The sequence below is a fragment of the Gracilinanus agilis genome, chromosome 4 (genome assembly GCF_016433145.1).
Source record: "Gracilinanus agilis isolate LMUSP501 chromosome 4, AgileGrace, whole genome shotgun sequence".
NCBI classification, from domain to species: domain Eukaryota; kingdom Metazoa; phylum Chordata; class Mammalia; order Didelphimorphia; family Didelphidae; genus Gracilinanus; species Gracilinanus agilis.
The window spans coordinates 315,959,534-315,986,697 of record NC_058133.1 but is presented as its reverse complement, the minus strand read 5'-3'; the positions used below and the strand labels follow the sequence as shown (position 1 = coordinate 315,986,697).

General features: G+C 33.2%; 1 protein-coding gene across 5 annotated transcripts in view; it reads right to left on the bottom strand.

Moving 5' to 3' along the window:
* MYO6 (myosin VI) overlaps window positions 1-27,164 on the bottom strand; it is a 115,808-nt gene that overhangs the window by 81,977 nt on the left and 6,667 nt on the right. For all 5 annotated transcript variants that reach the window (XM_044676122.1, XM_044676123.1, XM_044676124.1 and 2 more), the window contains exons 2-6: window positions 20,959-21,028; window positions 16,113-16,186; window positions 9,971-10,100; window positions 7,613-7,718; window positions 1,968-2,023 (exon numbers count right to left, since the gene is read on the bottom strand). In XM_044676122.1, the coding sequence (XP_044532057.1) occupies window positions 1,968-2,023; window positions 7,613-7,718; window positions 9,971-10,100; window positions 16,113-16,186; window positions 20,959-21,028 (436 nt within the window). The remainder of the gene's footprint in view (window positions 1-1,967; window positions 2,024-7,612; window positions 7,719-9,970; window positions 10,101-16,112; window positions 16,187-20,958; window positions 21,029-27,164) is intronic.

Sequence of the window (27,164 nt, the reverse complement as noted above, 5' to 3'; positions counted from 1 at the left end):
ATTATGCTATAAAAACTGACGAACAGGATGCTTTTATCAAAACCTAGAAAAACTTATATGGATGGACTAATGCAAAGTGAACTGAACAGAGACTGGAGATCACTGTATATAGTAACAATAATATTATACTATGACCTATTGTGAATGACTAAACAATTCTCAGCAATATAATGACCTAAAACAATTCTGACTTATGATGGAAAATGCTATCCACCTTCAAAGAAAGAATTGATGGTGTATGAATGCAGACTGAAGCATTTTTTTCTTTATTAATTTTTGGGGGTTCTATGTTTTCTTCTGCAACATAAGTATGGAAATTTTTTTTCATGACTGCACATATGTAATCTATATCAAACTGCTCGCCTTCTCAAGGATTAAGAAAAAAGGAGGGAGAAATTTTGGAGCTGAAAAATGTGTTAAACAAATGTTAAAAATGTTTGTTTTTATGTAATTGAGAAAAAATAAAAATTCAATAGAAAAAGGCACCTAAAATGCTTTACCAATGAATGATTGCAGTATAAATATACAATAAAAACAATATTTTAATTTCTACAATATGTAACATGTACTCAGAAAAATCACAATTACTGCTTTTAAAGAACATTTCTCTCTCTCCAAATGGGATAATACCTAACATGGCTGAGTTTTTTATCCTCTTCAGCTTACTTGCAAAAATATTTCATATCCCATCCAGTATACTATTATAGTTTTATAACTGCTCATGCTGAGACATTTTCCCTGATGCCATTTAATGCTAATTTTCTTAATCGATCTATAACAGAATGGGGCAGTTATTGGTCCCTTCCTATCTTTACAAACATTTCTCAATCATTTTTTTAATTAAGAAAATTAGAAGTTATAAAAATACAGTATTTATAAAAGTGCTTTAAAGTTTTCAAAGTACCTTACAAATATCATCTCATTTGAGCTTCACAACAACTGTACAAGGTAGGTGTTATTATTATATCCATTTTACAATTGTGAAAACTGAGGCAGGAAGGAGTGGAATGACTTGTCCAGGGTCACACAGTTAGGAAGTAGCAGAAGCCACATCTGAACTCGTGTCTTTTTTAATCTAATGAATCATCTATTTAATTAATAATCACTGCCCAAGGTCATCACCCCAGCCCAGAACCCACTCCTGTAGAGGAGTCAGCCAATCCTCCCAATTATCATCTGCATGGCAGAAAAGCTATTAGCCATTAGTTGAAATATCAAAGCACCTTGAAAGAGAATCAGGATGTAGCATGAGCCAGACAAATCAAGCCATCTCTATCAATTGTATTACCATCTCCCCCTCTTGGACTCCAATGGACTCAACCCAAGATCCTAGAGAAGAATAGAAGTGCCCCCCCCCCGGCCATTGACCCTGCTTCCACATCAAGTTTCAAAGCCATTATCCAGGGAAACAAAGTCTGAATAAATAAGACCTAATAATTACTTCTCCAGCAACTGTAGCCCCATCTCTTCAGAGCAACAACTAGAAAAGAAGGTTTTCACCATTAAAAGACTTTGGCACTGTCAAATGGTTAATCAGAAATGGATATGATTTTATCAGTAAAAATAGCATTAAAGAAGATAAGGCACATTACCATTTGCTTTGCTGCTGTAAACTAAGGATCATAGGATTTTCTATTTGACTTGAAGCTGACAGCTCTTATTTCTGCTGTCTTCTAGTGAATGTGAATTCTTTAATGGCAAGAATTATCTTCTTGTTCTATTGTAGCTCCAGCAAAGGATTTTGCACATAGTAAGAACTTAATAAAGGTTTTTTGGTTCATTCATTCACATGGCTCATCATCCAGTAAGGCACAGAATAACTAATTTTGGCTACAACAGTTCCCAAATATCATTTATTTCATTAGAGAGGAACTGTGATTTGATTCAATGGGAAAAACTCACACATTAGCTGCTTTTAGTTAATTTCATAAAATAAAAACTGGATTCAATTTTTTAAAAAACAGTACCTTCCACAATTCTTTCATCAATATCTTGGCCTGTACCATAGGATTCCGTTAGATACCTGTTTTAAAAAATAAAATATAAAAACTAGAATTTAAATAACAATATTACATTCATAATTGTAATAACATTATTAAGGCATTTAAAACTAAAATTTAGATCATGAAAAATGAAAACGATAAAAGAATGATAAACGATGGTGAATTTGAAGATTATTAATGCTGTTTGGGATATGTTGAAACTGAGACTTCTAATTAAAAAAGGTTAGATGTCCAATATATTTGCTGAGATACTATAGTAAGTGAAGTGGAAAGAGGAAACTGACTCTGAGGTGGAAAACAGTGATTCTAATCATTTCTATCTGTGTGATCTTAGACAAGTTACTTAACCTCCCTAGGCCTCAGTTTCCTCATCTATAGAAGAGAGGGAAGAAATTGGACCAGATGGCCTGTAAAGTCCCTTCCAATTCTAGATCTACAATTCCATGATAATACATTCCATACTACTCTCCTAGTCTTCATATTCATAAGTCTAAAGCTTTACTGGCACCTGTGACCCAAAAATATTTCAATATGCAAGTATAAGTCGACTACAGAAAAAAGCACAATGTAAAACATCAACCTTCTGGGGAGGCAGATTGAGATAAAGAGACAACTTGTCAATATTCCCTTATTGACTGTTTACACTTAGGACCAAAAATTCACCCCCTTCCAACAGGCATAATGCCTCAAGTCCAAGAAGGATCAGTCTTGGATGGACTTTTGAACATCCATTTGTACATATACTTTCTTCCTGATAAAGTTTCAATAGGTAGTGCTTCATCTTTGTCACATTTTGGCAGCAGATCACTGTATGCACGTTCAATGAGTCATAGTTACACAAAAATTTATACATACAAAAAAACCTGCAAAACAGCACAGGTCAGCATTTCCAGGCATGACAATATAATGTCCATGCCAAGCTACCCTGCTGCAATATCTACCAACTAGTCCCTCACCATCGCCTATCTTGGATGGTGGAAAACACCCTGGTCAAGGGGATGGATGCCATTCTGGTAATTAATAGAGACCATGACTAAGATAGTCATCAGCATCCTGAATTACACAGGGCCATCATCTACCAGAAGAATCTCCAGAGGAATCTCACTTTCTAGGGATATTCAAAGAGAAGATTACAAAAAAATATTCAATATATTTCTTTTGTAAAAGCATAAGCTATATTGGCTTTTTGTAATTTTCTCTTTTCAATTGTTAGATCATTATGAGATTATTTTTTGATAAGTTTGTTTTTCTGTATTAGCCTTAGTATGACAGTTTATTCATTATAACAACTGTTTGTGGAAAAGTTTTACATTTTGCATTTTTGAATTTTATTACTGTATTCTTTTACATTTTGCATTTTGTATTTTGAATTCTCTATTATTGTTTTGTTTTTGCAAGTGTTTACATTTTGATTTTGCTCAATGTAACTGTCTAATGCAATTCTTTTTTCCTCTGGTTAATGTCCCTAGCGTAAGGTAGTGGATAGGAATAGGGTAGATAGATAAATATAGTATGTTTGTTATTTTGAGTAAGTATAATAGAATAGGTTTGCAATAAGGGGGGATTTACATATTTACTGGTGAGAATATAACAAATTTTTTTCAAAAAGTTTTGCTCAAATGCTCAAAAGGCAGAATGTAGAAATAATAGAAATAGAAATGAGTTTAAGTGAAGTTGAAAGTTGGTTTGCAAAGGCTAGCATGAGCACATTCCAGGAACTCTGGAGAAAGAATTCTGGAATGTGATGATAGATAAAGGAGAGGTTTTATAGGTGCAAGGATCATCTTCACTCTCTTCCTGTCCTGAAGCCTGAGAGGAAGGACATGCTTACTGCTGAGCCTGGTCTAACCAAGCCTATTGGTGAGAGAAGGGAAACCTTTTCAATACCTTTGGGAGTACCTTTTCTCACAGAAGAAACATACTTAAAGAAGATCTTTATACTATCAATCCTAACTAAGAAGGAGTGTTACCCAGAATCCATTGTTGTATGAGAGCTGACATGTTCACCTCAGACCCAGTCCAGCCAGGGTGAACTCGGTCATCTTAAGTTTGTCCTTATCCATCTTGGAAAAAACTAATAACATCCATATAAACCAACAAGGGAGGATTTTTAGAGTCAGTTAGTATAGAGAGGGCTTTGGGAATAATTAGCCAGAAACAGGGAGTGATAGGGAGCATCCAGAAAGAGAAGACCCCATCTCGCTTATCGGGAAGAGGGAAATAAGAGACCTTAGAGATTAGGGCATCCTCATTCCTAAATCCTCCCTCCTTACCTTTTTGTTTAACTAATAAATCAGTTACTGTTATGCCAAGAAGTTTTGAAGACTGGTTAGCACTCTGGCCCTAGTGTGGTAAGGCCAAATCTGCCTTACTTCACTAAAGGGGACTGGGGTATCCCTTGGAGGATAACACATCCACACACCACAGTTTATCTGAATATTTCATATGGAATGTTTCCTTTACTCACTCTCCATTTCATGTTCCACCACACTTTGTTAAATAAGGTTCATTTGGACCCTGAACAAATGACTAAATCCTTAGCTTCCATGAATAATCACAGATGAGCTTTAAAAAATACATGGTTCAAGATATCCTCCACTGAATTTCAATACCTAGTGGACACGTCCAAGGGCAAGCTAATGCATCATATACAACAAATATACCACAAAATTATCAACCACCAAATTGTGGCCTCAACATTGGGAAGGTATCTTGGGAGGAGACAGTATATTTTATCCAATAAATCTAACCGCCAAAGCTGTCAGGTATTGGCCTGGCATGTTTGCCAGCAATGCCTTAGTATATGACAGCCATACAGAACAAATAATACAAAGAAGGTTGAATAAGTCTGTCCAGCAATATTTCCTATAAGATGCCATATCCTAACTTGCCTAGGTCTCAATAGCTACACCTAAGCTATTTTACTCAGCCTTTGGATAATAGAACTCTAAAAATCCACAGAACTCCAACCTAGCCTGGTCTCTGGCTTCTGTTCATTTGGTTCCTGATTTAAATCTTGATTATCTGAATCCAGAACATTCTCCTTTGACCTCCTCTAATGGCAGCGCTAATCATTAGAAAGTTTGCAACCCTGAGCTAAGGACAGGAAAATCTCCTTTACTGAAGCAAGGAAACAGAGTTGGCAGAGACCTTGAGGTCATCTAGACCAACCTGTTACCTAAACAAGAATTCCCTTTATTGGGGCAGCTAGGTAGCTCAGTGGTTTGAAAGCCAAACCTAAAGATGGGAGGTTCTGGGTTCAAATATGGCCTTAGAAACTTCTTAGCTATGTGGCTCTAGGCAAGACACTAACCCCCATTGCCTAGCCCTTACTGTTCTGCTTCAGAACCAATATATGTAGTAGTAATTCTAACACAGAAGGAAAGGATTTAAAGGGGGGAGGGGAGAAGAATTCCCTTTATAAGACAGTCAACAGGTTACCTAATCTTCAATGAAGAAAACTACTTTTGGACAACCAACTACCTCCTAGCCTGCTCCACTTTTGGATAGTTTTAAACTCTTAAGCAGTTTTCCTTACTGTTAAACCAAACCTGACTCTTTGCAACTTCCACCCAATTTTCTCATTTCTCCTCTACTGGCCCTTCCATCCTTCCATCTAATAGTCCTTCTAGTACTTATAGAAAATTTAGATCTATGTCCCGATATCTCTTTATCTCTTTCAACATACCCAAAAATCTTCTCTTTTCCAGAATAAACAGTTCCTTCAACCAATTCTTTTGTGGCATGATCGAAAAGCCTTTCATCATTCTGGTTACTTTTCTAGTAAGTTCTCAAATTTGGAGACGTCCTTCCAAAAATATGGGGCCGTAAGTAAACATACATACTCCAAATGATATTTGATTTAGGCAAAGTACAGTAGAATGATCATCTACCTACACTTATCAATAAAGCTTTAGAGTACATTAGCTTTCTTTTTTCTTAACCCTTATTTTGTCTTAAATCAATACTATCAGCTTCAGATTATATTAGCTCTCATGATTGCAATGTCAAACTTCTAAATCATATTAAACTTTATAGTCTACTAAAACTCCCAGATTTGTTAAAGAATTGCTATGTAACCAAACCTCCCCTGTTTTATACTGATAACGTTGATTTTTGAAACCAGAGTGAAAATTAAGTTCAAGCCAGTGTCTGAGCCTATTGAGATCTTATAGACACTGGTTTTCATTTACTGTCTTAACTATCTCCTCTTAGCTCTGTCACTTATAAATTTGGTAAATTATTGATGCCTTTTTCCAAATCATAAAAATGTGAAATAATACAAAAGCAATGTCAAATCCTGTTGAGTCTATCTTCATATTATTTGTCAAATCCATTTCTTCTCTATTCCTACTGCTAATACTTTATGTACTACTGTAATAGTCTCCTGATATTACTACTTCTACCCTCTTCTCTCTCCTCAGTACCACTAACAAATTAATTAATCTGCTCTGTACATAGATAGGATCATTCTCAACTTCAATAGCTTCCTGCATTCTAGTGAATGAAGTTCAAACACCATAGCCTCACATTTAAAGCTTTCTACAATCTGGCACCACACTACTTTTCCAGCTTTATCTGATGTTATTCCCCCTCTATGTTCCAACTTAATCAGACTTCTCCATACATATTTTGAGCTTTCTCAATTTTGTGCCTTTGTTCATGTGTTTCATACCTCTAGAATGTCCCCTTTTCAGCCAGATGAAATCACACCCATCTTTTAGGGTTAGCTAGAGGACTACCACCTCCATAAAGCTTTCCCTCATCCCTTTGTAACCTCCCTCCCAATAATTGCCTTTCCCCCTTGGATCTAGCACAGCATTTCTTTTGCATCTTTCAAATACTTATCTAAATAATGTTACATTACACTTATCTATGAATGTATCAGATCCCCAGGAAAATAGAGACTATTTTACTTAATCTTTGCATTTTTCCTTGGTACTAAAGCACAGTGCTCTGCATATAGTAAGCAGAATCAAGGACCTCAGCAGTCATCTATCTAGTCCAACCTATACTCATAAAGAAATAATTGTAACCTATGCAATGTTATACCTAACAAGTAGTCATCTAGGCATTGCTTTAAAATCTCCAAGGAGGAATATTCACACCCCTTTTGAAGCAGCCCATTCTACTTTTGTAAACGAGAGAGAGAGAGAGAGAGAGAGACAGAGAGAGACAGAGAGAGAGAGACAGAGACACAGAGAAAGAGACAGAAACAAAGACAGAGAGGTTGGGGGGGAGCTGAGGGCAATGGGGAAAAGAAAGTTGAGATAAGAAGGAAAGGCCTCAGGAGAGGAAGAAGATACAGTGGAGGACAGAGATAGATGGGGACAGAGAGGAAAAGAAAGCCATGAGAGAAGAGGAAGAGGGAAAATGGGAGAAAAGGGAAAAAGAAAAGAAGAAAAAGAAAGAGACAGAGAAAGTCAAGGACAGACAAATAGAGACAGAGAGTCAAAAATAAACAATCACAAGAATCACTCTGGTAGCAAAGCTGGGATTTTTGGATCAACAACTAATATAAACACTGAAAAATTCAACCCAGAGTATATAAAAAAATACACTTCAGCTCAACAACAGCTGTGCATTAAGATTTCTAGCAAGATACTTACCTAAGAACAAATTTTGTATTTTCAGTTTTGCCAGCACCTGATTCTCCAGACACAATGATCGACTGACTCATTTTGAGTACCTTCATGTCTCGAAAAGCTTTGTCAGCTAAGATCAAAATAACATGACAAATGAAGGGCATAGAAAATTATGTTCACCAAATTTATCTTCTATATGATCCTCTACTTAAAATAAAAATATGTTTTTTCTAGAGAAGTTATATTTTGACAAAACAAGAAATGGCATATAAACAAGATAAAGATATAACAAAATTTATAAAAGCTGTTTGAAATGCCCCCATACTTTTCACCACTTAGTAAACATGAAAAACAAACAACAATACTATTATTTGTGTGCTACAATACTTCTATTGTGAGCTGTACATCAAAATTCTAACACCAAAATAAATAAATCTCCACAGACTTAATGCAAATACACAGTAAAGAATGCTCAGTATACATAGCTAATGAAGCTACCAAATAAAGAGGGGGGGAGGGAGTGTGAACAAGTTTCTAATTTCTAAACTATATAATGCAAAAAGGCATTTAGGAAATTGTGATGAAATTGATACCAAACTGTGGGGTTTCTTTTTTAACTTTATTAGAAATTCAGTAAAATATACAGAAGTATCTGAACTTCTAGAATTCTTCATTCTAAAAACTTAAAAAATTTACATCCCAGACAAATTGACTAAATTTATTGCCATTATGCATTCTCCATATTGATCTTCCTAATCTAACATTTGTTGTGTTTTTCCATTATTTTCAGTTGTGTCTGACTCTTCATGATTCTATTTGCAAGTTACTGGAGTGGCTTGCCATTTCTTCCTCCCTAATCCAACAGGAAAGCTTATAAATTACCAAGTTTTAAGTCTATGTCAAAAGAAATAACTCTAGATTTAGTTGTACCTTTTGTTAAACAAATTCTAAATTACAATAATGTAGGCTAAAAGCAGATTGATATAAACTTTGCTTTTATAGTTAGGAATATATTTGTCTCATATCAATCATAAGTAACCAATAATTTGCCCAAAACAGGGAAGGCATTTCTGTATATGATTTGAACTCTAAAACATGAATATGACTTGAAAAAGTATTTTCCCATTCAAAATTGTGTGCTACCTAATCAATAATGCCTATATTCAATAACTTATTAGACAAGGATATTCCACATATATTAGTAAAAAAATTCTATACACAAGGTATTAGTGTCACAAAGAATTTTTTAAGATTTTGGGGAAGATATAATATGGCCATCAAACTTTGCAGTCTCTGTATTATTCACTTCTCTATTTTTCAAGAAGTTCCAATGCCTCAGTCATAAGTAAACCAATAAATTAAGGTAGAGTAACTCTCATGCTAGATTCCAGTTGCCTTTTACCATGACTTTTTAATTAAATGTTCAACAAAATGCTACAACTATATCTTCCTGCCAAGCTCACAAAAGGAACAAAGGTAAAGATGAAATTTTGCTTAGCTACTTAGAACACAAGCAACTGGTTAAAGCTCTGCTGATAACATCTAACAGCTCTCAAACTGGTTTTTGTCTGAAACCACGCAAAGTAAAATTGCAATCTTTCATATGCAGTGATTAGTTAAATCACAAGAGGCACAAGGGAAGAAGTCACCCATCTGGGTATTTATTAACTAAAGTTTTAACACCATCTGTGCCTTAGTACTACTTAAACAATTGGGGGAAGGAATCTTAATTCTATTTTACACACAGAATATATTACATATAAGAAATATATTACATAATGCATTTCAATCCTATGTCTATACAAAGACCCTTCTGTTAAAAAAAAGTATGCATTATGATCTCACAGCTCAAAAACCCCATAACATCATATTCAAAGGCTGAGAGACAATCTAGTGAAGGAAAACATGATCCTGAGCCTGCAACACTGTGAAGAAAACATTTACCAACTAAATCTAATACATGTTGAGAACTCAAAAAGTTATTGGAGGTCAAGATCTCATAATCAGCTTTGAACTTATAAGAAAATGCTTAAAAAACATGGGCAAGTTTCAAAATTTATGCCAAGTGTAAAAGAAAAAAATTTATTTTGTATGTGTGTGTATATGTATTTACATACACAAATATATGCTAGGAGTTCAGAGCAAAGGTATTATGTGCTTATGCTAAATGAGACAATTTGTAAAATTGTTTTTAAAATTTCACACATTTGTCTAGTAATAGCTTTTCTGAGTTACATATTTCCATATTAAATCTCTTCATTATCTGACAGGGTAAAAGAAAGAGAATTTGAGTATGTTTCTGCAATAATAAGAAAGAAAAAATTCCTAATTCATAAAAAAAGAAATTAGTAAATGATTCTTAAATATAATTCTATTACATACCAACTGCAAAGACATGAGGTGGCAATACTCCAAGTGATTTTCCTTGATACTGTTTAATTGTCTCTGAAGAATATATTTTAGGTATGTCAAAGTATGGGTTCACTGCAATCAGGATGTTGGCCACATACGTCTGAAAATTTTTAAAACAATATATCTATTAATGAAATAGATTTTAGTCTAAATTAAAATGAAATCTGAATTGCCTTTAAAGATTTGTTTATTTCCATTTTAATGACATCAAAAATCTGCAAAAAGAAATCAAAACTACAAGAAAAAAAATTAAATCATGATTACATAAGGTTAGGGACATTTAAAATAAAATTGCCTACTCTTTGCCAAAACACATTGTCCATATGTTAAATATAAAAATCAATATTTAGTAGGTGGCTAGGGGATTCACTGGACTGACACCCAGGCCTGGATATGGGAGGGCCTGAGCTCAAATCTAGCCTCAGATATTTCCTAGCTGTGTGACCCTGGGCAAGTCACTTAACTCCTATTGCCTACTCTTTGCTGCTCTTCTGCTTTGGAACCAATACACACACAGAATTGATTCTAAAACAAAAGGTAAGTATTGTTTGTTTTTTAAATCAACAGCTACCTCTGAGTTTACAAAAGCACTAGCACATAATTACAAAAAACTAGGAATATATTTGCTGTCCAAAGTTTTCTTTTTTGTTTTTGAAGATGCAATGAGCTTTTATCATTTTATCATTTTTCAGGTGTACTCTGCAAGTATCTTAATAAAAATGTATGTCTGGTAAATTCAACTTAAATCCTAACTAAAGACTATACTCTGTATATGTAACAAGACAAAATGACATATCAACTCCAGAATTCATCTCAAGGATGTAGTTAATGGTTCCAGACATGAGTGGCATTTTTATTTTTCAGTCAATTTCAGTTGTATCCAACTATTCATGACCCTTTTTGGGGTTTTCTTGGCAGAGATTCTAGAGCAGTTTGCCATTTCCTTCTCCAGATCTGATGAGGATTTGGGGCAAGGAGAGTTAAGTGATTTGCTCAGGGTCATACAGCTACTAAGTGTCTGAGGCCAGATCTGAACTCATGCCCTATACTCTATATGCTGTGCCACTCAGTTGCCCTTATGACTGGAATTATCCAACAGCATAAAATGACTGTAGAAGTCAGAAAAAACATAGACTCTGAAAATAAGCACTCAAATGAAACCCAAAAGTAGCACCTTTACATTTGTAATTGTTTTCTTACCCAGTTTGCTCACCAAAAACTCCACGAACTAGAGCCATTGGTAGATCTAAATGCTATCTAGGTCCACAAAGGAAAAAGGACAATATACAAAGCTCTAAACTAGTGCTATGATACATGTCATACTTCAATTTTGGTCAGTTTGACAATGATCAGATATTCTGTAGTTTGAAACAAATGTAAATGCTTCTATACTTTAAAATGTTGATTTTAAATATTAAGAAGATACTTAATACAATTCTAATTCTTAACTATATACGAAAATTCAAATATATAATTAAGTGATACATACAATAATGAACATGGTAAACAAATCAATGCAAGATTGCCAAACACCAAAATCCTCTAGGACACCAATTGCTCTAGAGATCCATGGAGCTCTACAGGAATTTGTTAGAACCTTAAGGCTTCTCTGTAATCAAATTGTAAGACTTACTTTTGACTCTGCTATAATCACATAGCCCTATGTTTCAACAGTGCTACTCCTGGTATCCACTACCAAGTAGAAGTTAGTGTTTGATGAGCAACCTTAAGTACGATTTTAATATTTAAAATTTATTGGTGACTTTAAGAAATTCAGGCAATTGAGGCCTTCTTGCTCCTATGACTGGAAGAAAGAATACCAAAGGCACTTCCTGTATATAAGAGGGAAAATGGCACTGAGTGTTTTCCTACAGGAATAAAATTAAAATTCCAAGGGTTTTTACATTCAATAAAATTGCATAAAGCCTCAGGGAGTGTCCAGTTCCAGGAAAGGTTTAGGATATGTTAAAAACTTTTGATGAAGTTAAAGCTGAAATAATACAAGTGATAGTTGCCCATCAAATGGATAATGGCTGAAAAAATATAGTATACAGATGTAATAAAATACAATTGTGCTGTAAAAAATTATAAAAGGCAGGGCAACTGGGTAGCTCAGTGGATTGAGAGCCAGGCCTAGAGACAGGAGGTCCTAGGTTCAAATCTGGCCTCAGACACTTCCCAGCTGTGTGACCCTGGGCAAGTCACTTGACCCCCATTGCCCACCCTTACCATTCTTCCACCTAGGAGCCAATACACAGAAGTTAAGGGTTTAAAAAAATGTAAAAAAAATTATAAAAGGGATAGATTCAGAGAAAATCTATAATAAAATAATTACAAGTACATAAAGGAGAACAACTCTGAAAGAACTCTGATTAATACAATAATTAATCATGATACCAAAAGACTGCTGGTAAAGCCCCACCTCTTGAAAGAGAGTAGATGAAAAACAGATGCAGAATGGGAAATAAACAGACAATTTCTTCTTCGTCGTCATCATTATTACACACTTTTAGTACCTTCTGCTCCTGGGGACCCTCCCTCCTTCCCTTTGATTGGAGAGGATGATATGTGGACATTGATGACAGATTCTTCAAGATCCTCCATTTTAAAGAGGACCCCCAAGCCAATCATCTATTAATTTTCCAACTGGCTGCACTCCTCTATAGACTTTGTCATGCCTGGTGCCAGGTACCCTCCCCTACTCATTTATCAGCTTCTTTTTATTTACTGTCTTTCCCCATTAGTTTGTGAGCTGCTTAAGAGAAGGAATTTTTCTGCCTTTTTTTTATATTCTCAGCACTTAACTAAATATCAGGTACATTGCAGACACTTAAGAAAATTTATCAACTGACTATTGATAAATGTGTCCAATTAACTAATTGACCATTCAGATATTCAAGCCATTGAGGGCACTATTATCCACAAATAATACTAAGAAAAAGTGGCTAAGAGGAAAGGGAGTTTCTGATTTGCAAATTCAAATACACAAAATGTCAACTAGCATTATATTAGTGAAGGTAAAACTTGCACTACATAGAACAAGATAATTTTCATAAGCCACATTAGTCATCATTGAACCACTAATCAAGAACCAAAACTCATTTAGATTGGCATAAAAATAGACAGTCCATTTAAATTGAAATTATAACTAATATTACACTAATTCTGATGCCAATTATCCCCATCATTAATTGCATTAATATTTCAGAACCAAATCTAATGGAAACCTAGTGAGAATTATAAGCCTCAGGTTAATATGAAACTGTCTTAAAGTCATTAACAACTTAATAAAGCTATCCTCAGGAACGTTAAAATTTTTATTTTTGTTTTATGGTCTTCCAACTTTATTTATGTCCACCCTAAACGATTTTTGGTTCTTGATTAAAAGTTAACTTTATAAACACTTATGTTTCTGGGAAAAAATATGGACAAAATTTTCTATTCCAGTAAAATTTCAAATTACCAGAGGAAACCTCTACAACAACTAAAAAGTTGCTTCATACCAAATAGTTTAACAATACCAAGATAGGCAATAACAATAAGAACAGTAAGAAAACAAAGGGTAATACTGCTTTAACCATTTTCTCTCTATTAGTTTTCATTTATTTTAAATACTAATATTAGAATTACTTATGATATAATAGTAAATGAATATCTATCTAAATCAAAAAGGTCACAACTAAGAAAATTAGAAGAAAATGGATAGAGGTAACTTTCAGAAAAACAACTAGAATTAAAATTCTTAACCAAATAAAGTATGAAGCAGCTCACAAAAGAAGAAAAAGATTGTTTTCATTACATGAAACTGAAAAGTCTCCATGCAAAATCAATATAGCTAGGATAAGGGAAATTTTGACTGGGAAAAAATCTATACCTGATATTCAAACATACAGATTAGCATAAACATATAGGACCAAGAAGAAAAATGGTCAAATGATATTAACAGCTCATAAAGAATTTCAAACTTTAAACAACTGTAAGAGCTTATTCCATATTCTTAATAAGAAAATTGCAAATCAAAATGACTCTAAGATTTTGTTCCATATATAACAGATTGTTAAAGATGAAAAAGATTAAATAGTCAATATACTAGCACACTTCTAAAGGAACTCTGAATTGACACATCCTAATGAGAAAGAAATTAAGAATTATGCTTTAAAAAAAAGAAAATGACAACTGACCAGAAGACACCAAAGAGGTCAAAGAAAAGTGACATATATATATACACATGTATATATATATATATATAAATATTAATAGGAACCATTTCTCTGGTACCTAAGAATTGTAAAAAAAAGTGCCCATTGATCAGGTAATGGTTAAAGAAATTGTGACATAAAAAACAGAATATTGCTATGTTTACAATAAATGATAAAATGAATAATTCAGATAAATATGGGCTTACATGAACTGATGCAGAATCAAGTAAGCAGAATCAGGAAAACAATATGTTCATTATAACTACAGCAGTGTAAATTAAGAAACAATGAAATGAAACTAAATTCTGTGTAGTATTACTGAGCTGAGCTTTGACCCTGAAAGAAGCTGAGAAAATGGATTACACTCCTTTTTTTTTAAACCCTTAACTTCTGTGTATTGGCTCCTAGGTGGAAGAGTGGTAAGGGTGGGCAATGGGGGTCAAGTGACTTGCCCAGGGTCACACAGCTGGGCAGTGTCTGAGGCCGGATTTGAACCTAGGACCTCCTGTCTCTAGGCTTGGCTCTCAATCCACTGAGCTACCCAGCTGCCCCTACACTCCTTTTTTATATATAGAAGTAAAAGACTATGGATGAGGAACAGTATATATACTTTGGGTTGTGATGAAAAAGTAGGTTAGTTATGATGAGCTGCTTTTTTTCTCTCTCCACTAATCTCTATTACAAGGGAGGAGCAACTAGATGGCTGAGTGAATAGAGGCAGACTTAGAGAAGGGAAGTTCAGTTTTGGCCTCAGACACATCCTACCTATGTGATCCTGGGCAAGTCACTTAACCCAAGTACCTAGTTGCTACCCTTCTATTTCAGAACTGATACTTAGTATCAAGTCTAAGACAGAAAGTAAGATTTTTTTTTTAAAATCTCTGTTACACAGGAAGGCTCACTGAAGAAGAAAGGGGATACACATTTAGAAATGAATGCGATATGTTATGATGCAAAAATAAAAGCATCAATAACATGAAAATGTTTAAATATGTCTAAGGTACTTAGTAAGTGAATAAAGATTACTTTACAGTGCATATTAGAATTATAATATTTGGTCTTATTAAACATATCTCTTATTTTGTTTTATCAAGAATGAATACATTATGTAGTTTTACAGTCTCATTTTTCTTTCTTAAATAAGATTTTCTTGGGTGAAAACTGAAAATCTTATTTAAGAAAAAAAATGAGGCTGCAAAAGTACATAATTGAAAACTAGAAGGTGGTATGTCTTGGTAAAGGCTAGATTAGTTCTGTTTAACAGCTGTCACTGTTTGGGCAGATGGCAAAGACCAAGTGTAATTTAGTCATAATTAAGTAGCTACAAATGGCAAATCGATAGCAATATAAAAGATTAAGATGGTCATTTGATCCAGGAGGTGTCAAAGAAGCCATGTGTTTTCTTCGTTCAAAAATAATGAAGTGAAAGAAGCTCGTCTTTAGTAACAGCAGAACTTCTAGCAAAGTAATTTATCTACAGCCAGGACAGTAATTTACTTCTAGCCTATATTCAGGATTAAAACAAATAAGTTGCTTAATTCTGAATTATAATAAGACAGATAATGATACATCTCAGTGATTTGATAGAAACTTGAAATATATGCCTCAAAAATCTAATTGATTTTTTTAATATTACAGATTTTCATAAGTAGCTATACAGTATCTTCTTAGTAATGTATTGGTGTACAAAGAGATTTTTTTTTAAAAGTATTAAACATATAAAGCATTCCTCCAGGTTGACTATCTTCAACTGGGATTATTTTAAAAGGATGACAAATGTCAAAATTCTTTAAGTAGATATTTCATTGAAATTATTTTAATAAATAAAAACAGAATAAAACTATATAAAGTGATGTAAAGTAATTCATTTGCACATAAAGTTTTAAACAATTAAATGTATCTGTAACACTTACATAAATTCTGTCTTTACTATATCGCACTTTGATATTATGGAGGAGCGTGGCTTCATTTAAATACATCAGAGAGCCTAAAACAAAAAAAAAAAAAATTGAAGATTAACCTAATGTTCACAAAGGGAAAAAAACATGAAAATTAAAGCTAAATAGTTCTGACCCGTACTAGAATTTATTAGTTAACTTTGCTTTTAAATCAATCATTTAAAAAACTTGACAGTGTTATCTTACGCAAAAGTCATTTTTCTTCAAAAAATAAATAGAAAAAAGTTCTCTACTAGTTATCATTTGCACCATTCATATTTTTTGTCCAAACCAATAATTTTGTCTTTATAGGAAATTCTTCCCACTAATGCAAAGAGGAGGAGATTTGCCCTCTTTCAGTCAGTCAACAATCATTTATTAAGCACTGGGAATTGTGCAGAGTGTTATGCTAAGCCCTCTTAGATCATTTCAATAGGTGTAATGATGAATACTTTTTTATTAATAGTAAAGAACTAAATCACACAATTAATCAAATTATGTGGTTATAGGGAAATAATTAAATAAAAAGAGTATTACAGTTGGAATCAGGAGAGATAATTCAAGACCACCTTCATACTTAAGGGCTTTCATAATATGGGCAAATTACAATTTCTCTGAGCTGCAGCTTCATCATCTGTAAAATGCAGATAATATCCATTTGATCTATCTCACAGGTTTTTATGAGGTTTAAATGAGAAGTTAGGAATAGTGCCTTAAGATAACATATGAATATCTGCCATTAACAATCAGTACTGGTATTTAAAATAAGAGGCAGAGAAATTGAGATATGATCAATTCTTAAGATATTAACTAGTCAACAAACATTTATTAAGGTCCTGCTATGTATTTGGCACTATGCTAAGACCTGGGGATGCAAAGAAAATTAAAAATAGTACCTGATTTTCAAAGACTTTATAATCTAATGCAGGGATGGACAAACTACAGCTGGGGCAGGGGGAGCCCCCTGAACTGTTCTATCAGGCAGCACAATATTATTTCTAATCTGATGAATACAATGAGTAGGATACAATACAATGAAACTTCGAAAGAGATGCCTTAGAAACAGACTGACAGATGAGCATTTCCTTTCCTTTGGCCCCTCTTTAAAAAGTTTGCCCATCACTGATCTAATGGATAAGACAACATGTAAACAACTATACACAAAGAAGATATAGAGAATAACTTGAAGGTAATCTCAGAAGGAAGGCGCTAGCGTTCAGGAATGATGAAAATATCTTGAAAAGTTAAAGGATTTCTCAAAGATCATCCAATTATCCAGTAGCAGATCTGAGAGCAGACCTAGAAAGTCTCTTTACTCTAGTTTATGCATTTCTATTACCCCATGCAGATCTCTCTTGCATTCTTGTGTGTGCGCTCTCTCTCTCGCTCTCTCTCTCTCTCTCCCTCTCTCTCTCTCTCTCTCTCCCTCTCTTCTCTCTCTTATTCTTGATCTCTTACAAAGCTGAACTCATTATCATTCCCATTCCAAATACAAACCCACAAACCAACCACTATTCCTAGTTTTCTTCCTAGTTTTCTTATTTTTAACAATACAATCATTTTGTCAGGCCCTTGAACAAAAAGCCTATATTTTTCTGATTTCTCCTTCCCTTACCCTACCCCATCCAAAACAGCTACTAAGTCCTATCAATTATACCTCTCAATATGTTTTGCATCTGTCTCTTTCTACCCATTCCCACTATCTATGTTACCTCTCATCTAAACTTATCTTCCCTCCCCAGTTATTTTCCCAGTCTAACACATTCTGCCCCCAGATTGATTTCCCTAAAAGAGACATCTAAACATGTTGAGACACCATTCAAAAATCTTCAGTGGTTCCCAACTACATATACATATAGTCAAAATGTCTTAGCCTTAGGTCCAAGCCCTCCATAATCTGGTTGAATAACATTTCTAACATAATCTCCCACTAACTTTGTGCTCCAAACAAAAAGATTAAGCAGTCCCTGAGAAAACTCTGAATTTTCCCATTTTTGTATCTATAGAAGCCATTTACTCTGACTCAGTTGCTTTCCCATTTCAGTCTGTTGAAATTCCATAAATACTCTATCTTCCATGAAGCATTCCTTAATCTTCCTCTCTAGCTAAAAGGGATCCTTTCCTCTTTGTACATGTTTTTGCTACTTACTATAATATGCATAGCCTTCTAATATACTTATATACATGTGTTATCTCCCCTACTCGATTATAAACTCCTTGAGTACAAGAATTGTATGCACCTTGCAAACAGTAGGCAAACATTTGCTGAACCGAAAGGAATTGCTGAATGAAGTCTTAAAAAAAACAAAAAGGACTAGATGACCTATCAGCTTCAGCCTCTAGTAAGCAGGAATTCATTTATAAGATTAATGACTTCATATAAACATTCATACACTGACACATTAGACAGATTAGAGGGTGAGGAGAGGAGGGAAGGAAGAGACAGAATCTGTGATTTCACTGATATATAGATGAATGAGGAAACTTCCACATCAATAAAGATCAGACATTGCTCTGCAACTTATCAGTTGCCTGTAGCACCAAGAGATTAGGTGATTTGCCTAGATGAATACAGACAGTATGAGTAAGAAGTGAGATTTGAACCCTGACTCCAAGGTGAACTCTCTATTATTTTATACTATACGACACATATTTATGTGTTCATATGAGTCTTACAATCAATACCTAAAAATATCATTAGTTTATCTGAAGGAATACTACATATCTTTATTTATTATAAAATTACTTTATTTTTAACATTCCTTCATTACTGTCTAACAATCAACCAGGATAAATAGAACCATTGTACTAATCTCTAGCAGGTAAAATACTAGAGAAAGCCAAAAATCTTCCTTCTTCAAAGCACAGAACTGAAAGCAATCAAAGAATTCTGCCACCTTGGTAGTAGAGTTCCAAATGGCAATAAAAGTACTTCTATTTCAAAAGAAGCTTTCTTTTTTAGACTTTGAAGTGCTTTACAGACATCATATACTTATTCATTACAGTATCACATTGATGTAGATAAGAGGAATTCATTCTAGTATTCACTTCATGAGGAAACAGAAAACAAAGCAAATGTATCTCTTGGCAGACAACCAGACAGTCTGGCATCAAACATGAGACAAAAGATCTAATGAAGTAATACAGTCATCTCGTCAGCTGTGAAACCTGGGCCTATCCAATGAATGCATGTTCATCTTCCTGAAAAGTTTAGGGTGAATCATTTACATAGCCTATGATAGAGTTTCCAAATAAGAATTACAATTACATATATATATATATATCACACTTAGCAGAAGTTGGCTAGGATGAAAACAGCTGACAGATATTAACAGTTGCAATAGACACAGCATCATAAAAGAGGACATTAATATGCATGGAATATATAGCATAAAGCTGTAAAACACTGGTGTCATGAGATCTAAGATTTAGGACTGTAAGGAAACTCCTTAGTTTAGATATGAAGTAATGTGGACACAGAAAGGCCAAGTTATTTACTCAAGGTCACACAGAAAGCAGAGCTGTGATTTGAATCTGGATTCTCTGATTTTATAGTAAACATTCGTTATACTAGAAAATTAGAGAAATAAAATAATCATATACAAAGACAGGATGAAATCATTGGAGATGGGGATCTTTTAAAAATGTAAATTAAGTCGAAGAAAAATATCTTAAGTTTATGCAAATAGTTTGCAAACTTATCAGGTGCATGAAGATTTAGAAAATCACATCAAAGCAATGTGTTTCCTATTAAGTGCAAAAATGAATACCTTCTCATGAGTTTTTTTTGTTTTGTTTCATTACTAGTTCTAAACTGTGATTCACAGCTGTTGAAAACTACCTCTATGGAAAGTCTCTCAACTGATATAGCTGCAGCTTATAACCAGCTAGCTACCTGTGGTACTGAAAAGTCAACTGATGTGCCCAGTCACACTGCTTAATGTGTCTCTATTTCCTAATGATTTCCATCCATAAAGAGATATTCCCTGTCATTCCTGAGTATTCTAAAGAATTTTAAGGGAAAAAGAATATTTCATTTATTCTTTTTTCTCTTGGCAGAAGCTATGGCTTCTTCATTTTCCTTACTTTTTATTCTGAATGCTTTCCACAAACGAAAAAATCCTCTTATTAGAACAGAACTCACCTTCCTTTCCTAAATTTGTTTATCTTCACTTTTTTCTTATTTTTTGGAATCCTCAGTTATTTCTCTTAGACTTAAACTTTTCATGCTTATTCAAATGTTATTTTTAAAAGCTGTTGGTGAAACAAATATATTCTAAAAATTTTTAAAGCATGGGCATTACTAATGCTAAAAAAAGATACAAATGTTATGATAATTAACTAGCAGAACTCTTAATTTCTTACACAATTTAGAACATAATTATCATCTGATCTCAAGGGAGGAAATCATAACCAGTTGACTAAACAACAATCTTCCCATGCAAATCAAACCATACGTAATTAATATTTATGTTGCATTTCATATATACAAAATGCTGATGTTAATTACTAGTTACTAAAGAATATGAACTAGATGTATGAGTTGATTTCTATGAAGCTGAATATTTCTACCTAATTTAGCACTCAAAATTATAGAACTATGGTCATTTAAAGATTCAACTCTAAAAATATTTACTTTGTTCAAGATAAAATTTCAAAATGACCCAGAAAAGCTTCAGTTAAAACATGGAGAAATATTAGCATCACAAACATTACTACCCAAGATAAAAAAGACAATAATTTAGTTTTAAAAAATCATTACCTTCTTTTTTAACATCTATTGCCTTAACTTATTTTGTTGTATTCTTTTCTTTTTACTTACAGTTATCTTCCACATCCTTTTTACTATCCTCTTCTGCTGGAAAAACTTGGTTTATAAGAGCCAAAAATGTCTGCAAAAAAAAATTAAATTTTGAACTACATAAATAAAAGTAATGCCGTTGTCTTTCATTAATGGATTGCTTTGTCTGACACAAAATTTTTGTTGAACAAATTGATCAAAGAAATTCAAATATTCAAATATATCATTATTAAATACCATCACTATAATGAAAGAGAAGTAACCAAATATCCACTGTAAATGCAGAGGGAAAATAAAGATGTGCTTTATTAAGAAAAAGTTACAGCAGCAAGTTATTTAATAATTCACCACACAATATAACAAAATGCAGAAAATATAAATGTTTCATTATACATTCTGAAACTATCTTATTTTTAAAAAGAAGTGGGGAGTGGGGCAAAAAAGAGTATACTAATATCAAACTTTAAAATGTTATTCTGTAGTTTAAAAACAAACATTAACACTCTTGTTCAAACATTTATGAGCATAGATAAATTATGTTCCAAAATATTTGTACCACAAAGTTTTACATAGTTCATGGTCAGAATGAATTCTTATTACACTTAAATGTCACAGTTACCATTTTGAAATAAAGCTATCATATAATGAAGAACATTTGGTTTCAAATGACAGATCCTGAAAAAGTTACATTTTTTCTAGTCTAATCTTAAATGCTACATTCAAATTTTTTGCTTTTCAAAAAACACTGCCACTTTGTTTTCAAGTTTCTATTCTGGGGTCAAGGAAAATGCTGTGAACTCAGTTAACCATTTTATGTTATGTGAATAATGTGTAAGGGTCTATATACATTTTTATGACACCATCAAAGGGCTTTATCTTTTCCAAAAGTCTATATTGTGAAATTCCATGTTCTTAAGATTTGTTTTTATATAGATAGTCCCCAACTCAAAAATTCTCCCAAACCCCAATATTCCAATAGAAACAATATTATAAATGGTATTTGTTTTCATATCATCCTTCAAATGCCTTTTTAGCTCATAATTTGGCTAAAGATTAGTACTGAATGTTCTGATAAAACAAATATTTATTGTTTTCCTGAATGCCCAATACTAACTGAAGCACAATCTAGATAAAAACATTCCATTATGCTATGCAAATGTTCATTATAACAAAGTTATAATACTACAAGTGTCTCTATTAACTGTTTCTGTCTACTTAATATTCATCCTCCACCTATCACTAATATGTTTTTCAGCTTATCTTAACTACCTAGTCTATGTCTACCAAACCCAATCCAGATACACCATGTCTAAACATAAATTCTTTCCTGCAATCACCTCTCCATTTTCCTACTCTGACTCTTATTCACCTCAGCCCACCCTCACCATGGGTTCTATCTTCTACTCACCCTTATAACTCCCTCCAGTTCCCCTCACTTTTTCCCTTTTCCCTCTACCTTCCTCCCTTAATTGGAAAATGATTTCCATGTTAGACCTTTTCAAAGTATTGATCAATGATGGCGTGAAGGAATCCTAAATTCAATCCTAATTTTGCCTCAGACACTTACTAGCTATGCGACCCATCGCCTATCACTTACCCTCTACCATCCTTAATATCCTCATTTGGAAAATGGGGATAAATAAGAGCACCTACTTCACTGGATTGTTATGAAGATAAAAGAAGATAACATAAAGGAAATGCTTTTCAAATCTTAAAATACCATATGATTCTGCAAATGAAAGCATCTGAAGAATCTTGTCACTTATTTAAAAAATCCCTCTTTCCTTTGGATTCTAAAACAGACATTCTCCAAGATGGTTACAAACTCCTTCAGCAAGCATATTTCCCTTTTTAATTCTTCATCTGATAGAAATCATTAAGGCATCAGAGTTCTCTCTGTTGCAGCATCTTTCAAGGAATGCTGAATTTACTTAATTTGACATTTATATGAAAGACATCTTGTAAGAATATAGTCATAAAGATGACACTGAATTGGACTGGATCATATGTATTTTTATATTCAACAAAAAATAAGCTCATAGGATCTTTTTTTCTCTATAACTTTCGATCAATTTTGTAACATTAAAAATGTGGTCAGCTATAGAATATAACTTCTGAAAATATGACTGTCCCCTTCTCATACTTTTAACAAGGGTATTTTCAATGTTTATAGATTACTATCATAATATGTTTAATTCAGAGTAAAACAGTCATATGGGCTGATATTCTTATTCTCAGCTACTGGCTTCCCTGCTCTCTTTAAGTCCCAACTAAAATTCTATCTTTGACAAAGTTTTTCACAATTTCTCTTAATACTAGCACCTTTCTCTGTTAATTATTTCCTACTTATCCTTATAGAATTTGTGTCTATATATTTATTGTTTCCCCCATTAGATCATAAGTACTTTGTGGGCAGGGACTGTATATTGCCTCTATGTCCAAGATTTAGCATAATACCATAGTATTTTCGGTATTTTTCTCTTTCAAATTGGGTATTTTCCTCTTTCAAATATCTTGAAAATTAATTCCTTTGCCCTAAAAACCAGCATGGGTCTCTCTGTGCATGACTGTCCCACTTTAATTGCTCCTTCACATCTTTGCTCTCTTTAGTATAATTTCTTAGTTCTTTGTGCAGAATATTAGGAACTATAATATTAAAAGTCCAAATCTGATAGCTCTATTATTATTTGGAATGAAGAGAATTTGTTACATGCATATATATTTATATTTATAGGCATATCACCTTTCCCTTTTTTGTGTGTTATTATCCATTTTGTTTCATCCTTAAATGCCCTCAGGACAATTTTATTTAGTTGTCTCTCTTATCAAAATTTCCATAAGTTTGTCTTTACTACAGCTGCATCTTGCCATTTTATGAAGTGATATTTCTCATAATTTTTCATCATTATCCTCTCTAAGATCTTAAAAATGGCTTTATGTTTTAAACCATTACTGCCCTTGGCTATCATCTCTCTGGGTTTGACAGAGATCAAATGTTTATTGACATCCATTCTCCAATAAAGTGGTCAAAGGATATAAACAAATAGTTCTTGGAAGAATTCCAAAGTATTCACAAGCACATGAACAAATGCCCCAAATCATTACTAACAAAAGAAATAAAAATAAAATAATCCTGAGGTTTCCCATCAGACACTTCAAATTGGCAAAAATGGCAATACTCAATGTTAAAAGAGTTGTGGAATGACAGGCACACTAATTAATTGTTAGTGTACCTGAGATACGGTAAATTTTGGAAAGAAATTTGGAAGTATGCAAACAAAGTGACTAGATTGTCCATGCCCTTTGAACCAGAGACTACACCTGAGGAAACCATAGACAAGAAGTCACCAAAAATACCAAAATAGTTATAGCAGCACATTTTTTGTGATAGCTAAGAATTAGAAAGTAGATGCCAAATCAATTGGGGAATCATGGTACATGAATGTACAATATCACTGTACTATAAGAAATAATGTGTGTGACAAATACTGAGAAGCATGGAAAAATCTACATAAACTGGTGCTGAGTAAAGTAGCAGAGCCAAGAAAACATATACAATAACTAAAACAATGTAAATGGAAAGAACTACTTGCCAAAAAAAATCCAAAATAAATTTTGCAAAACTATAAAGATCAAATAGGACTTAACTGAAGAAATATGAGAGGACAACCTATTCCCAACCTTCATGGAAGTAGGAAGTCTAGGTTATATATTGCATATATATTCAGGCTTTTTCAATGTAGTTGTAATGTTTTGAAAGTTTTCAAAGTAGGTAATGACACTCGAAACTACCACACCAATGCAACTATCAACAATTTGGAAATAGGTTTTGATCAATGACACATGATAAAACCAGTGGAAATGTGCATCAGCCATGGGTGGGGGGGGAACGGGGGGTGAAGGGGAAAGTAGGAGCATGAATCATGTAACCATGTTAAAAATGATTATTAATAAATGTTTAAAAAAATTTTTAAAAGTAGGTAATGACTTTTTCCCATCTCAAAAAAATTTGCATATGGAATAACTTTCTAGGAAAGGGAAGAGGAGAAATATTAATACTTAGATAACTATTATGATGTAAGAAACAAAAGATAGTAATAAAAAAAACTTTTTAAGTGCATACTGGCTGAAGTATTTCCTAGGTTTTTCCTAGGTTTTTTTAAAGTCATCTCATCATAGCAAATGATTTATATCAGTCATATTTACTTAAGAAAAGATGATAGTCTGTGTCAATATCTATTACTTTACCCATTTCTCATCTTTTAACATCAACAGCTTCTTTGTAAGATTGGAATAGTTTCAATTCCATTCTGTAATTCTTATTTTATTCTTTTTTCTATCACAGGATGACAGGATCATACTTAAATCACTGGAAGGACCCAAAGAAGTCAAGTGCAATTTAGTCATTTAACTAACAATAAAAGTGAGACCTAGAGAAGCTATGACTTGCCCAAAATGATGTAAGTATTATGTGAGAAAGCTAGAATTTAAACAACAGTCCTCTGACTTCAAAACCAGTAATAATTATACCACACTACTTCTCATTTGATTGTAACAATTTAGTGGTCTGACTATATAAGGGCAATGATTTAGAAATTATTCCTACAACATTTCCTTTCAAAATAAAATAAATTTCTTTTTTTTTTTTTACATTATTTAGTGTGTGCCACATCCAGGATATTCTCACTTTTTTCTCAAATAAAATACTCAAGAACAATGGATAGGAATAAGGATTCTCTGTGCCGTCAACAAACATTAACTTTAGGCTTCTTTCAATTCTTAATTTTGAACATTGGTTTCCAACATATTTTTCATACTCATCTTCCCAAGCTGTTCTTAGAAGTGAAATCACTACTGATTACTACATGTTAATTAAATTTGGAGTCTCACCAAATTCTTTGTAAAGTTTCTCTACCTCTTTATCCTCATATTCTTCAACAAATGTTAGCACATAAACTGCCATAGTAATCTTTTGGAAAATGCTCATCATAAGTACTGCAATTGGATATGAGTAACTATCTCATGAAATCATGTTTTTTATGCCCTCAATAACAATAAAACCAACTTAATTAAAATTTTTATTTGCTTCTTCTAGGAGATACTGAAAGTCATTCCTTTTTGTAGTTGAAGCTTTCTTTTTTCTTCCAGTCTGATTAAGAATGTCAAGATTCATATAATTCAGTTCCTCCAATAATTACTGCACCATAATCTCACATTTAGAGTATCAATAGTTAAATTAATCTTTATAGATATTCTGTCCAAACTAAGGATTCTCATCCTTCTTCATAGGCCAAATCTTATGCCAATTCCTCTATGAAGTTTTCCCAAATTCCCACCAGAGAGAAATCTGGTCTTTAATTCTCTCCTTTGTTTTATCCTATATTTTAGGGGTTTGGGCATATCGATCTTATTTCCCTAGTAAACTATGGTTTCCTCGACCATATTTGTATAGTATTTCACCTTTGTTTTCTCACTAACACAGTACTTTACAGATCTTAAGCATGTATTAAAAGTATACTGAGGGGATGTTACAAAATCAGGACAATAATACACTGCTGGTGGAGTTGGGAATTAATCCAACCATTCTGGAGGGCAATTTGGAATTATGTGCAAAGGGCTTTAAAAGACTACCTACTCTTTGATCCAGTCACAGCATTGCTGAGTTTGTACCCCAAAGAGATAATAAGGAAAAAGCCTTGTACAAAAATATTTAGAGCCATGCTTGTTGTAATAGCAAAAAAAAAATGGAAAATGAGGGGGTATCCATTAATTGGGGAATGGCTAAACAAATTGTGGTATCTGATAGTGATGGAATGCTATTGTGCTGAAAGGAATAATGAACTGGAGGAATTCCATGTGAACTGGAAAGACTTCCAGGAATTGATGCAGAACAAAAGGAGCAGAACCAGGAGAACATTGTTCACAGAGGCTGATACATTATGGCACAATCAAATGTAAACTGATGGAAGGTAAGGGTTTTTTATAAGTATATTGAATTGAACAGAAATAGAGAAACCATTTACAATAATTCTTCAACAATAAATCAGAGTTGCTGCCTCTGATGGCAAATATTGTGCCCTAACAATAAAAATGGGCTCTTGCATATAATAGGCATTTAATAAATATTTGCTGAATTTAGCTAAAGAGTTTTACATAACTTTGGAATTATATAAAGAATATCAGTGATTCATATATGTTTAGAGTTGTGGCTCTTTATACAAAAATAT